Below are 12,375 nucleotides of genomic sequence, written 5' to 3' on the forward strand. Positions count from 1 at the left end.
AGGCCAGCTGTGGTGCACCCCACCAGTTTGCACTTGTATTGTTATATTCTCATCTTGTTTTTTATCCACTCATAGTACATTTCAAGTGTACGAGTTTTGCAGAGGTCTCGGCAGGCACACCACCTCTCTGTTTTTGGTGACTGAGCAACAGAGAACAACCTGGTTTTGATTTTCCCACAGATCTGCCAGTGAGAGTAGTGGTCCCCGACACCCAGCGTTTTGGCACAGTGACTATGTTGGCACAGTCCCAAGCTGAGCACCCCCACCCCTTTTCCCAGGACCCTGGGAGCGTAATACATTACTAACAAAATCCCACTTCCCATTCCTCTCAAACTTTCACACCCATGGCCCCTCCTTACCTCCCTCCTATGGCTGGCATGGCCCCATGAAAAGGGAATTGGGGTGACATGCATAGGACATTCTCCATCTCCCCTTCTTTTCCCATCATTCCCCAGAGCATCTTCCCATCAACATTTTGTCATTTTTTTTGGTTTACTTTGGTCTTTTTCAACATAAAGCTTGCTTTGACTCAAACTAACCTTTTAACTTGTAAAATAAATGGACTTTCTAATTCGGAGGGTCCTTCAACTGCGGTCTATGGCAAGAAACTCTGCACTCTTTCACTGTTAATGGGATTTAAAGGGAAGAACGCTACTGAGGTTAAAAATATGAAAGCCCATGTCTGGTAAAAAAGCCTGCCTTGTTTACCTCACATTTCTCTGCTCGGCACCGAGGGAAAGTATTCGCAGGCGTGTACGTGTCTGGGTAACATGTAATGACATTATTCTCACCAGGGTGACCCCTCATTGTCGCAAGCCTTTCTTCTCCCGAGCTCGTGAAATTGACATAAGCTTTGCAAACATTCCAGGCATTTTTTTCTCAAGGCCACGTCTCTTTGGGGGTCTTTCATTGAGGAAACCATCAGTATGAGCAGCACCACCTACTGATGGTGTGAAAGCACTAGTCCCACTCTGCTTTTAATGCTTAACATGGGTTTCTCAATTTGATCTGTTTGGATTATATGCATCCTTTTAATGAGAAATCAATCTTTTTGATTCAAAACTGCTGTAAATGGGAGTTTAAACTGTTTTACGTGATTTTAGCTTTCGGCTATTACTATCAGTTTTTCTAATCACCTCCTCTATCCCATGCAGTCTGCAGTAATGTCATTTCTTGTTTACTACTGCAGCCATAATAAAACTCAGTACAAGAACATTTTCATGCCTTACGATTAAAATATCTTCCTGGCCTGTGCGGCTGATTGTCAATACAGGCACCCCTGTGTCCCAGCAACTGTTGCTCCAGTGACTAGAAGGGCACACACCAACCAGAAAATAATTATACAGAAAAATTCCATTTTTGAAAATTGTAAGATTACAAATAAAGTCAGACTATATGTTTACTGGTGGGCAGTATGTTTCTCCCTCTGCTGTTTCCTTTAGTCCAAACCTGAACATATCAGCTTCAGTTCTGCTGGCCTTAGTTTTTTCAAATATTCTTTTCACACAACGCGCAGCTCACCCCCCTTTGTCATTTAGACAAATGAAAAAATGACGCTCCCTCTTGACAGCCGAAATTTTGCAAAGGCATTTTGAAAACAGCCACCTGAAACATTAAATGTCAGAATGAATGCGAGAGATCAGTATAGAAAACAAAATGCACGTTGAATGATACACCAATATCTGTCAGGATTGCAGGTGTGTGATCTGCTCTTTAAAAAAATGTTAAAATGACACTAGAGTGACACTTTACAAGCCTTGAATTAAAATGGGGGAATTGCTCTGTAGGTTTCAGTTAAATCAGAGGGGGGTGTGTGTGGCTGTGAGAGAGAAAATGTCACCATTCAGTTCTAGTTTTAAGTCAGGACAGATTGGAAAGACAGCTGACAGGAGGCAAAGACCCCAAAGGTGCTGCCATGGGCTAGCAACCCATGGTAGCAGTAGCGAGGCCTAGCCGCTTTGTTACAACCAGCATAAGCTACAGAAAGATTAAGGAGAATACCCCTAGAGTCAGCGAGAGCAGGGGCGGAAGATGACTCACTGGCAGACTACATGGCAACTGACACTGGAACGAACATGACTAAGAGGTGGATACGCGACTCAGTGAAGGATAGGGGCACGGGCCTATTCTCTAGGGCTAGAATTGACCAGAATAGTTCTCAGAGGAAAGAGAGCGTAAATAAAAGTGGTAGACTAGAGGGAAGTAAGCTTCAGGTTTGTCCTTGTGGCTGGCAGAAAGTAACATCAGTTAGAGGCCTTAAAATGCATCAGGGAAGAAAGAGATGTGTGGTAAAAGAAGGGCAGTGTGGCCGCATCGATCAGTACTTTTTAAGAAGTCAATCGAGTAAGTCGGATGAAGTCCAGCGGCAGGTAGAAAACCACAGTCCGAAGGATATCAGTAACACAGCTATGGAGGTGGATGAGGAGGTTCTAAGAAGGGATGTAGCTGATACTGAGGTGAACAGGCCAGTTAGAGAGAGAAATATGGAGCAGAAAGATAGAGTTAAGTGGCCTAGGGCAAATAGTTACAAAGAATGGGAGGCAGTCAATAAAGATTTGTCAATAATATTGGGTAGGTTAGGAGGAAATGCAAGCGATAGGCTAGAGAAGATGGGAGATATAATTTATTCCTATGGTGTAGAGACATTTGGGGTGCAAGATAGAAAGAGGGTAGAAACAGTACATTTAGGTAAGTCTAGACGGCAAAAAGAGATGGAGAAATTGGTTAAGGAAAGAAGAAATTTAAGAAAGCAGTGGAAAAAAGCTACAGAAGAAGAGAGAGAGGGAATTAATGTTTTGCAGGAAGAACTGAGAGGCAGGCTAGCAATACTTAGAAGGGCTGAATGTCTTAGGAAAAAGAGAAAGAAGAAAGAATATGTTAGGACGGCATTTTATAGGGACCCGTTCAAGTTTGTTAAAGGGTTGTTTAACCAGGAAAAGGGAGGGCAGGTTAAGGCAACAAAGTTAGAGGTGGAAGAGTATCTTAGAAATACATATTCAGATCTTGAGCAGCGTAGAGTAGTAGGCCTTCCACCTGACATGCCACCGTTAGGAGAGATAGCTCATAAGATGGATGTTAGACCACCTAGGTGGAAGGAGGTTGAGGAGGTAGTCAGGCGTGCAAAGGCTTCGTCGGCCCCAGGGCCAAATGGAGTCCCCTACCGGGTTTATAAAAGTGCACCTGATATCCTAAAGTTTTTGTGGAGGCAATTAAGAATAGTTTGGGAGAAACAGGTTATTCCTAGAGCATGGCGTAGGGCAGGAGGCGTTCTTATTCCAAAGGAGAAAGAGTCCTCGGACCTGAGTCAGTTCCGGATGATCTCTCTCCTAAATGTAGAGGGGACGATTTTCTTTAGTTTGGTTGCACAGAGATTAGCTAGTTATTTAGAAAAGAATAGCTTAATAGATAGTACTGTGCAGAAGGCAGGAATACCTGGTTTCGCAGGGTGTTTAGAGCACACTAGCATGATTTGGCATCAGATTCAGACAGCCAAGATTGAGAAAAAAGACTTGCATGTTATATTTCTAGATCTAGCAAATGCATTTGGTTCAATGCCACATAGCCTTATTTGGGAAGCATTTGAGTATTTTAGAGTGCCTGTAGTAGTGGTTAACTTAGTAAGAGCATATTTTCATATTTTCAAGATATTAGACTGTGCTTAAGTACAGCAGGTTTCACAACAGGTTGGCAGAGGCTAGAAATAGGCATTATGGCAGGGTGTACAATTTCTCCATTAGCATTTACAATGGCCATGGAGATAATTATTAGAGCTTCCAAGTGGGTTGTAGGAGGAGAGAGACGTCAGGATGGCATGCGCCTTACGCCAATTAGAGCATACATGGATGATATGACGTTAGTGACTACAACAGTACCATGTATGAAGAGAATACTTGAGAGACTTGATAAAAATCTAAAGTGGGCTGGTATGAAAATCAAACCTACTAAGTCTAGAAGTATCTCAATAAGGAGAGGGAAATTAAGTGATAGAAAGTTTGTAATAGATGAAGAAAGCATTCCAATAATAAGGGAAAAGGCAGTGAAGAGTTTAGGCAGGTGGTACCAGGCAGACATGAATGATGGAAAGCAGTCAGTGCAGTTTCGTGAAGATGTTGTTGAGGGACTGGATAGAATAGATAAATCAGAGCTTCCAGGAAAGTTGAAGCTGTGGTGTCTGCAGTTTGGATTGTTTCCTAGGTTGATGTGGCCACTGTCTGTGTATGAGATTACATTATCTGTTGTAGAAAAAATGGAAAGATTAGTTAGCTTTTATATTAGGAAGTGGCTAGGTGTTCCTAGATGTTTAAGTACTGTGGCACTGTATGGGAAAGGCATACTCCAGCTCCCAGTGTCTAGTCTAGTAGAGGAGTTTAAATGTACTAAAGTTAGGACAGAGCTCCTGTTAGCTGGGAGTAAAGATGTGGTAGTTAGTAAGGTGGTTCCAAACCCAACCAAGGGGAGGAAGTGGAAACCAAGATTGGCAGCTCAGGAGGCAGAAGCAACTCTTAGACATACAGAGATTGTGGGCAATGTGCAAATAGGCCGGGGAGGCTTGGGGCTTGGCCCAGGCAAACTAGTGTGGAGTAGAGCAGGTCCCAAGGAGAAGAGAAAGCTAGTTGTTGAGCAGATTCGTAGACAGGAGGAAATGTTAAGGGGTGCAAAGGCAGTGGCTCAGGCTAAGCAGGGACGGTGGGTGAATTGGGAAGGTGTAGAAAAGAAAAAGCTTAGTTGGAAAGAACTGTGGAGTATGGAGGAAAGGAGTATTAGATTTTTGATAGGGGCAACATATGATGTATTGCCTACTCCCCAGAACCTAAAACTCTGGGTAAATGGAGACCCGTTATGTTCGTTATGTTCAGGTACTGCAACTCTAAAGCATATTTTGTCAGGTTGTAAGGTTAGTCTGTCACAAGGCCGGTATACATGGCGACATGACCAAGTATTAAGAAGTTTAGCTGCAGGTATTGAAGATAAACGAAGGCAGGTAAACTTAGGAGGGTCCAAGGTACAGAGAGTTGCAATTCAGTTTGTTCAAGAGGGGGAGAAAGTTAAAAAGACGATAAGGAGGCACGGCAGCTTGGAGGATGCTTGTGATTGGGAGATGCAGGTAGATTTAGGAAATAAGCTTGTTGTTCCCCAGGAAATAGCCTCTACAAACTTAAGGCCTGATATAGTCTTGTGGTCTAGGAGTAGAATGAGAGTCTATTTCATAGAGCTGACTGTTCCTTGGGAGGAATTGGTAGAGGAAGCATATGAAAGGAAAAAGCTTAGATATGTGGAGTTGGGGGCAGAAGCAGAGCAGCGAGGATGGAAGGTTAGAATTTGTCCAGTGGAAGTAGGATGTAGAGGATTTGTTGCAAAGTCTGTTGTCTCATTGTTGAGGGAGCTGGGTGTAACTGGACAGAGTGTGAGAAAAATAGTGCAGGAGGTTTCAGATAAAGCATTACAATCCAGTCAGTGGATTTGGATAAGAAGAAGCAATAGCAGCTGGGGGCCCAGCAGGGGGAGCACTTAGGGTAAACAGACTTTTGAAAAAGCAAAGAAGAAGTTCAAGCTATTTAAGTGGAGGGTTTGGCACATGTGATCCTTTTGAAACCAGGCGGCCATTTTGGGTGAGTTGGCTTGGAGTGAGTTGTATGGATTTGTTTTTGCTGGTATTTTAGTGATTATAGGACTATTTAGGTGAGTTTGTCTGCTGAATCTGCTAGTGTGTCTTGTCCTTCCTCCACCTCTGGCACCCTCTATATTTTCACTACCCCTACCCGAACCAGGGTTTGAATCCCATTCCTGCTTTTCTTACCTCTTTTATTTCTTCCCCCTACCCGAACCAGGGTTTGCATCCCCACCCTGCTGTGACTGGTGTGCAGTTGGTGAGAGTGAGTTGTATGGATTTGTTTTTGCTGGTATTTTAGTGATTATAGGACTGTTTAGGTGAGTTTGTCTGCTGAATCTGCTAGTGTGTCTTGTCCTTCCTCCACCTCTGGCACTCTCTATATTTTCATTACCCCTACCCGAACCAGGGTTTGAATCCCATTCCTGCTTTTCTTACCTCTTTTATTTCTCCCCCTACCCGAACCAGGGTTTGCATCCCCACCCCGCTTTAACTGGTGTGCAGTTGGTGAGAGGCTGAGGTAGATTATGGTCGTTGTGGTGTGAGGGGCAGTGTTGGCTGGCATTAGGGGGGTGACTCTGGGACGCCAGTGGTCATTGTCTAGCCTCCTGGAGGTGTCGTGGGCCCAACTAGACGAAACACTGATGAAAGGAGGTTCCCACCTGATGACCCCAATGATATGTTGGTCAGCACTGCTCATTGATCTATATAATACGGAGTGTAGGGAATTATTCACTGAGTCTGGTCCTTTATTTTATTTTATTTTATTTTTTATTTTCTTTAGCACAAGTTTCTTGTGTTTATATTGAAAGGAATAGTCATTGTGTGGCTAAATGTCTGAATCTACAATGTTTAAATGAGCAGAATTCCTTTTGCTGGCTGAGAACACAATGTTTTCTGTCAGATTAGAGATTAGAGATGCACTTCTATGCTTTTCTGGTGTTACTGGAGTTACTCTCTGACTCAACATTTATGGGAAACTCAAATGAGCAACAGATTTTCCATTCTTTGATCCATTTATTCTTGTGACAGGGTATTAGGAAAACAGAGCAAAAGCCTTAATCTTGATTAAAATCCACTTTCAGCTTGTGGGAATGTTCAACAAAATTCAACAAAATGACTTTAAGATTTCTTTTTAAACTTTCTCCCTGTTCATCTTGTCCAGATTTGACTGGCCTCCACATTTTGGTTGTCCTCATTTAGGCCTGGTCTGATGTGGACTGGACGGAAAACTTTAAGACTTTTAAGACATTCAAAAGCAACATATTTCCAAAACAGTCTAAAATTTCAGGATTTCTTCTGCTGATGGGCACTGTAGGCCAAGTGGTATACAGCTGCTATACAGCTTCTCAAATCATTTTTAATTAAAGCCCCATGTCAAGCTCAATAGCTAGTAATAGTAATGGGCACTCGCTTGGAAATAACCTTATACTAGATGAAAATTACAACCCATTAAAAATAGAAAGTTAAAGCCATCCGATAGTTAGCCTCCTGTAGCTTAGCAAATGTGATGGAAACACAGTGAAAGTGTTAGCCTGCTATTCTCTAAAAATGGCATCATACATAATCAACGCCTCCAAAGCTAAGTAATTAAATACCTTATATTATGTTTATTTGAAAAGATACATTTCAAATCATAGAGAAGGTCAGAGCACATTTCTTGCTCTAAAAACAAGTCAATTTAAAACATTTACAAAAAAAGTTAAATCCATGCTGAGGTCACAACGATCATATAGATCAGGTGATCAGTGGCATTAAATGTTACATCAGTGCTGTTACATGATCTGCAGTCCACCTCTGCAGCTCTTTATGTTGTTCTGTTGCTGCAGGACACAAACTTTGAAGTCATTTTACCTTATACAAATTCTCTTTAGCTTTGTCTGGGAAGTATGAACACATAGGATCCCCACAGGCCACATACATGCATTCATCTGACAAAACAAAAGCAGATCAATCCACTTCAAAGCAGCCCTCTCTATTTTGAGCTACCTGCTGCTGGGTTGCCTGCAGCCGACCTCCCAGCCTCGCCTTGTCCTGACGACGGTGCTGCCGCTCCTCCTCAGTTTCATCTCTAAGTTCACTGGACTCCAGTGTGAAGTGGGCTTCTGGAGCTCCAGGATCCAGACCATTCTCTGGTTTTGCCAAGATCTGCTCCCTCTGGACTCTACAGATGAGGATGTGTAACCAGGTTTTCAGTATGAATTAACGGGAAATTTGCTGTTGATGGCAATGTTGGTGCTTTACAACACCTATCACACACTGTTTAAGTTAATTCAACATGTATTTTATGTCTGTCCCTTTCATTGGTTAGAAAATGTTTTTATTTGGACAAAACACTATATTTTGGATACTTCTATTAAACATTTCTGTGACTGTCAATTGCTAAATTGGTCAAATATCATCTGATTTTCAAGAGATATCAAATTAAAGATGATACTTTTCTTTAATCTTTTAAGCAGGGTTACTTGTTCACAACGTCCTGGTGATTTTGAAATTAGAGTTGCACATACAAACACACCGAGGATGAGCTTAATGCAGGAGTGTGTGGGGTTTAGTGTCTCGTCCAAAGACATTTCAACATATGGGGCAACTTTTCAATTGGATGAAGACCGCTTTATATATAGTGTCAAAAGCATAAAAAGTTAAGCAGCTTTCAGCATTATGTTTATGGAATATACACTGAATAAGAAGACATACCTGTAGACAAAAAGGAAATAAATAGAATAAGAGTCACCTGTATGCAGTAAGGAGTGCATGGTAAGTATCAGTGATCCTCTGCAGTCTCTTCTTATAGAAGCGAGCAGCTGAGGCGAGCTGCTCTTCCCTGACTCTGTAAGATGAACGAACATCCTGCAGCTTGCTGTCCACAAACTCCCTCATCTTACTCTGTTCTGATGGGCTTTTACTTTCTGCAAGCCCATCAACACAGTCCTGGAATAAACAGCGTGCAAATGAAGCAAAATGATGATGTGGTGTTAATGTTATTAAGATAATCATGCTTTACTTTCAAAGGTGCTTTGTGCGTGTTCCTACTCACAGCTACGTCCTGTAAATAACAAACCAGTCTTGCACGGTATTCCTTATTCAGCTCTTTGACTTGCAGCTGCAGCTTAGAATTCTCATTTTCTACCTCCTTCATTTGGCTTTGACAACACATCAGTGCCTCAAACAGCAAAAACAGATACCATTTCAATGTGAATGCTTCCACCATTTTTAACCAACTGAAATTACACAGTTCAGCAGCAAAACAGTGGTAAACCTAGCAATAATTCTCAGAATATCCTGTAAATGAATAACTGGGGCTGTTTATGCTCACCGCACTCTGCTCAGACAGTTTCCTCTGGCTAACGTGGATCCCTCTGTATTCCTGGTGCTCTTTACCTATCGCCACCCTGATGACCAAACACAGCCCCGACCACAAGAGAACGACCAGAGCGACCAAAATGCACAGCCACATCAGAGGAAGAAGGAAAGAAACCACATCACATGACACAAATCAAACATAGCCACAACTCAGAAGAAAAAGTCTGATGCAGCCACACAGCAGATGTGTGTGGGATGAGCATAGGGTCATACATCCTGTGATGGGTTTGGCTGTTTGATGATTGGAATTAAAAATATAATGGCATTTGATCTCAACCGAGCTTGTGCATGAGTAAACAGCAAGCATCCAGTGGCCCTCACATTTTCTCTTCCAGTTTTTTGTGTTGCTCCTCGTAGCTGCTCTTCGTTTTCTTCAGCATGTCTTTGATCTCATCTTGGTTTCCAAGCAGCTATGTGTTAGAGAATGAATTAAAAAGCTATAGGAGATAGGCTGGGACTTAAAGTGTAATTAGTCTACCAGTGTCTGTGAAACACATGTGTTTGCTACCATTTCCAAAAAAAAAAGCTAGACTCTCTATAGTCTATGCGGACTCACTCACAGTTTTTTTCATGTTTTTTTGCTCCTCGTCCAGTGCTGCCAGATCCTCAGGCTGTTGAAATATTGACAAATGTGGGAAAAAAGCACAAGATCCTGTTCAAAATGTTCCAAACTTTGTGCTGACAAGGTAACAAACAAGACTATATAAAGTTGTAAAAGACTCGCCTGTTGGGTGAACATCTCACCGACTTATGATTCCCTAAAGGCACTCATGAACCCCATCAAAACTATACCAACAAAATGTCTCACCTTCACTCTATTTAGTGCCATGCGACTGATCAGAGCACTCATCCTGTCCAGCTCCCCGTGAAGGCCCTGGGTGGTAGCGTTTACACTCTGCTGCTGCTCCTCCAGCTGCCTTCGGAGGGCATCCTGGGCTCGCGCCAGTGCCAGCAGCTCTGCACTCAGCTCATCACTCTGAGCCAGTTTCTTATCATGAGCCTCAGCCAAAAGACAGAAGTTCTTCTTCAGTGTGGTGTACTTCTCTGTCAGGTCTTGGCCGCTCTTCTCTTTCATTTTCAAACAAGCATCGATCGACTGGAGCTCCCTGGATAGCTTGCCCCGCTCTGCTTGAAGCTCTGTTATCACACAGTCTTGGTTCAGGATCTGACCAGAGGGAAAGAGTGAAACACGGGCAGCCTCGGTTGATGTCTCTTTCTTTATGAGCATCTTTCATATTTGCAGATGCATGTTTTTGTATTCAGTATAATAATTTCCATTCCTGATACTATTTCCACCCGTCTCATGGCATCCATTTACCAAAGGACACCCAAAAAGCCCTCACCTTGTCTCTCAGTTCAAATGTATCCTCCTCATATTTGTCTCTCATCTTGTTAGTTTGTATTTTCTCCATCACAAGCTCCTTAGTTATCTGTCAGATTAGACAGAACGATTTTTTTGTTGTTGTTTAAAACTGTCCAGATACTTTAAGGTATAGTCAATACTTATGTACCACAGCACATGAACTCTACCTTCAGTCTTTCCTCTTCACTCTGGACCAGCCTGCAGGACAGATCTGTGTTTGAGCTGGTCAGGTGGGTCAGTCTGCTTTCCAGGTAGCTCATTTTGGTGAGAAGTTGTTCATTTCTGTCATGCAGCTCCGCCTAATAATGAGGTGGAGAAAGAAAATACATGCAGCTGTGTCACTGCTGTGTCCAGCTTAAAGGCTGCTAAAGTTGTCTTCCAAGTGCACCAGGTGGTACATTTCAGGCATGGATGAAAAAACTGTGCAGGCGTGCGCAAAAGCTTGGAAGGCGACTAAGATTTAAAGACTTAAAAAGGCACATAGCAAGGTTTAACTTATGGTGGTTGTGTGTCCTCTGTGCCTATTGGTAGATTTTTATGTTATTCTAATTTTTTTAATCATTTTTTTTCATTATTTTGTGTCACTTTGTGGTTATTTTGCATCATTTGTTCATTTTAAGTTTAATTGAACTGTTTTCCATCTCTTTGTGGTCAAGTTGTGCTCCAGTTATGTTGTTTTGCATCCACTTTCATTTTTTGCCTCTTTGTTGTCCTTTTTGCATCCGTTTGTGGTGCTTTTGTTTTTATTTTAGACCATTTTGTTGCCTTTCATTGTGCCTCTCCAGGTCATTTAGAGTCGCATTTGAAATATTTGATTGTCTAATTTTGGCCTTTTTTTTTTTTTAAATCTATTTGTTGAGACTCTGCTTCTTGATGTTCATTTAAGTTGCTTAGTGTCCCCTTATTGCTCATGTTCGCATATCTTTCTTTGCATTTCATTTTGGTTTCTTTGTTTCACATTCTGGGCATTTTGTAATTCCTTTTTAACATATTTACTGTCTTACTTTGGTTGTAATGAATCTCATTCGTGTCGCAGTTGGGACATTTTGGTTATTTCTATTTGTGTCTTCTCTCCGTCTCTTTGTGGTCATTTTGTATCTCTTGGTGGTTATCTTTTGTCACATAAGATCATTGCTCTTCGTTGACAATTTATACATTTTACATTTATTTCTCTATTGGTTGTCTTGTGTCTCTTTAATTTAGCCTCCAACATGGTCAAAGTTTGTTGACTTCTTGTCCGTGAAGTCACTGTTCCTCAAGAATACTACGTAATGAAACTCGTGTGTTAACAAAACTGGATATTTTACTCACATTTTGTGTCATCAGAGCTAGAACTTGCTCCTGAAGTTGAACTGAAGTTGGCTGGGGGCCTTGAGCGTCCATCTTGCTTCATGCTCGACAGCTGCCTGTGAGTCCTGAGTGTGTTGCTATGGCTCCACAACACAATTAAAACCAGTGTGGGCACAATGTCTGTCTTCATATTTCATTTGACATAATATAACTGTATGTTACATTGTTTTCTAAAGAAGGGAATAAGAATAAAGCTCCACCAATTTCCATGTGCAATTCATAATAACCCAGCTGTCTTTGTGTGGTGTGTTGACTTTTCATCACTGTCATCCAGCTAATAAACTAACAGTTTGTCCACAGTTAACTCAGACAATAGTATTTCTCTTCCTCTTGTTCCAAAATACAGAATGTACAAGTGTAATGACAGGCCCCTTTTTCAAATTTATTTCATTAAAAAAAGAAAGCTGTGATTATTGTAAGGCTGATTAATTTCATGGACAACAACGCCTTCTTGTGACTACACTTGGGATAACAGCAATACTCTTGAACATAGCTTGTATAAAAAGTTTAACTATAATTTATAAATCCATCAGTACATCCATTATCTATGCCTGCTTAATCCAATTCAGGGTCATAGGGGGGCTGCAGCTGCCTTTGGGTGAGAGGTGGGTACATCCTGGACAGGTCGCCGGTCCATCACAGGGCCACACAGAGACAAACCAGACAACTTTCTACTTTGAGTTTTGGGAGA

The 12,375-nt window shown here is 41.8% G+C and overlaps 1 protein-coding gene across 1 annotated transcript; it reads right to left on the reverse strand.

The window, feature by feature from the left end:
• Positions 1-1,530: 1,530 nt before the first annotated feature.
• On the reverse strand, positions 1,531-11,717 carry ccdc78 (coiled-coil domain containing 78). Its single transcript, XM_075458250.1, has 11 exons — positions 11,646-11,717; positions 10,502-10,633; positions 10,315-10,401; positions 9,780-10,136; positions 9,532-9,582; positions 9,293-9,381; positions 8,925-9,000; positions 8,646-8,771; positions 8,343-8,539; positions 7,598-7,772; positions 1,531-1,605 (listed from the first exon to the last, which is right to left on the reverse strand). Exons 1-11 carry the CDS (start codon positions 11,715-11,717, stop codon positions 1,531-1,533), a joined length of 1,437 nt encoding a protein of 478 aa, XP_075314365.1.
• Positions 11,718-12,375: the final 658 nt, after the last annotated feature.

The sequence above is a fragment of the Odontesthes bonariensis genome, chromosome 23 (assembly GCF_027942865.1).
Source record: "Odontesthes bonariensis isolate fOdoBon6 chromosome 23, fOdoBon6.hap1, whole genome shotgun sequence".
Classification (NCBI taxonomy): Eukaryota; Metazoa; Chordata; class Actinopteri; order Atheriniformes; family Atherinopsidae; genus Odontesthes; species Odontesthes bonariensis.

Excerpts from the sequence above, each read along its gene's own strand:
- ccdc78 (XM_075458250.1), bottom strand. The coding sequence starts at position 11,717 with ATGGACGCTCAAGGCCCCCAGCCAACTTCAGTTCAACTTCAGGAGCAA. Across the intron at positions 8,772-8,924 it reads AACTGTCTGAGCAGAGTGCG|GCACTGATGTGTTGTCAAAG; the intron begins GTGAGCATAAAC and ends TTGCTGTTTGAG. Across the intron at positions 7,773-8,342 it reads GCACTCCTTACTGCATACAG|AGTCCAGAGGGAGCAGATCT; the intron begins GTGACTCTTATT and ends CCTCATCTGTAG.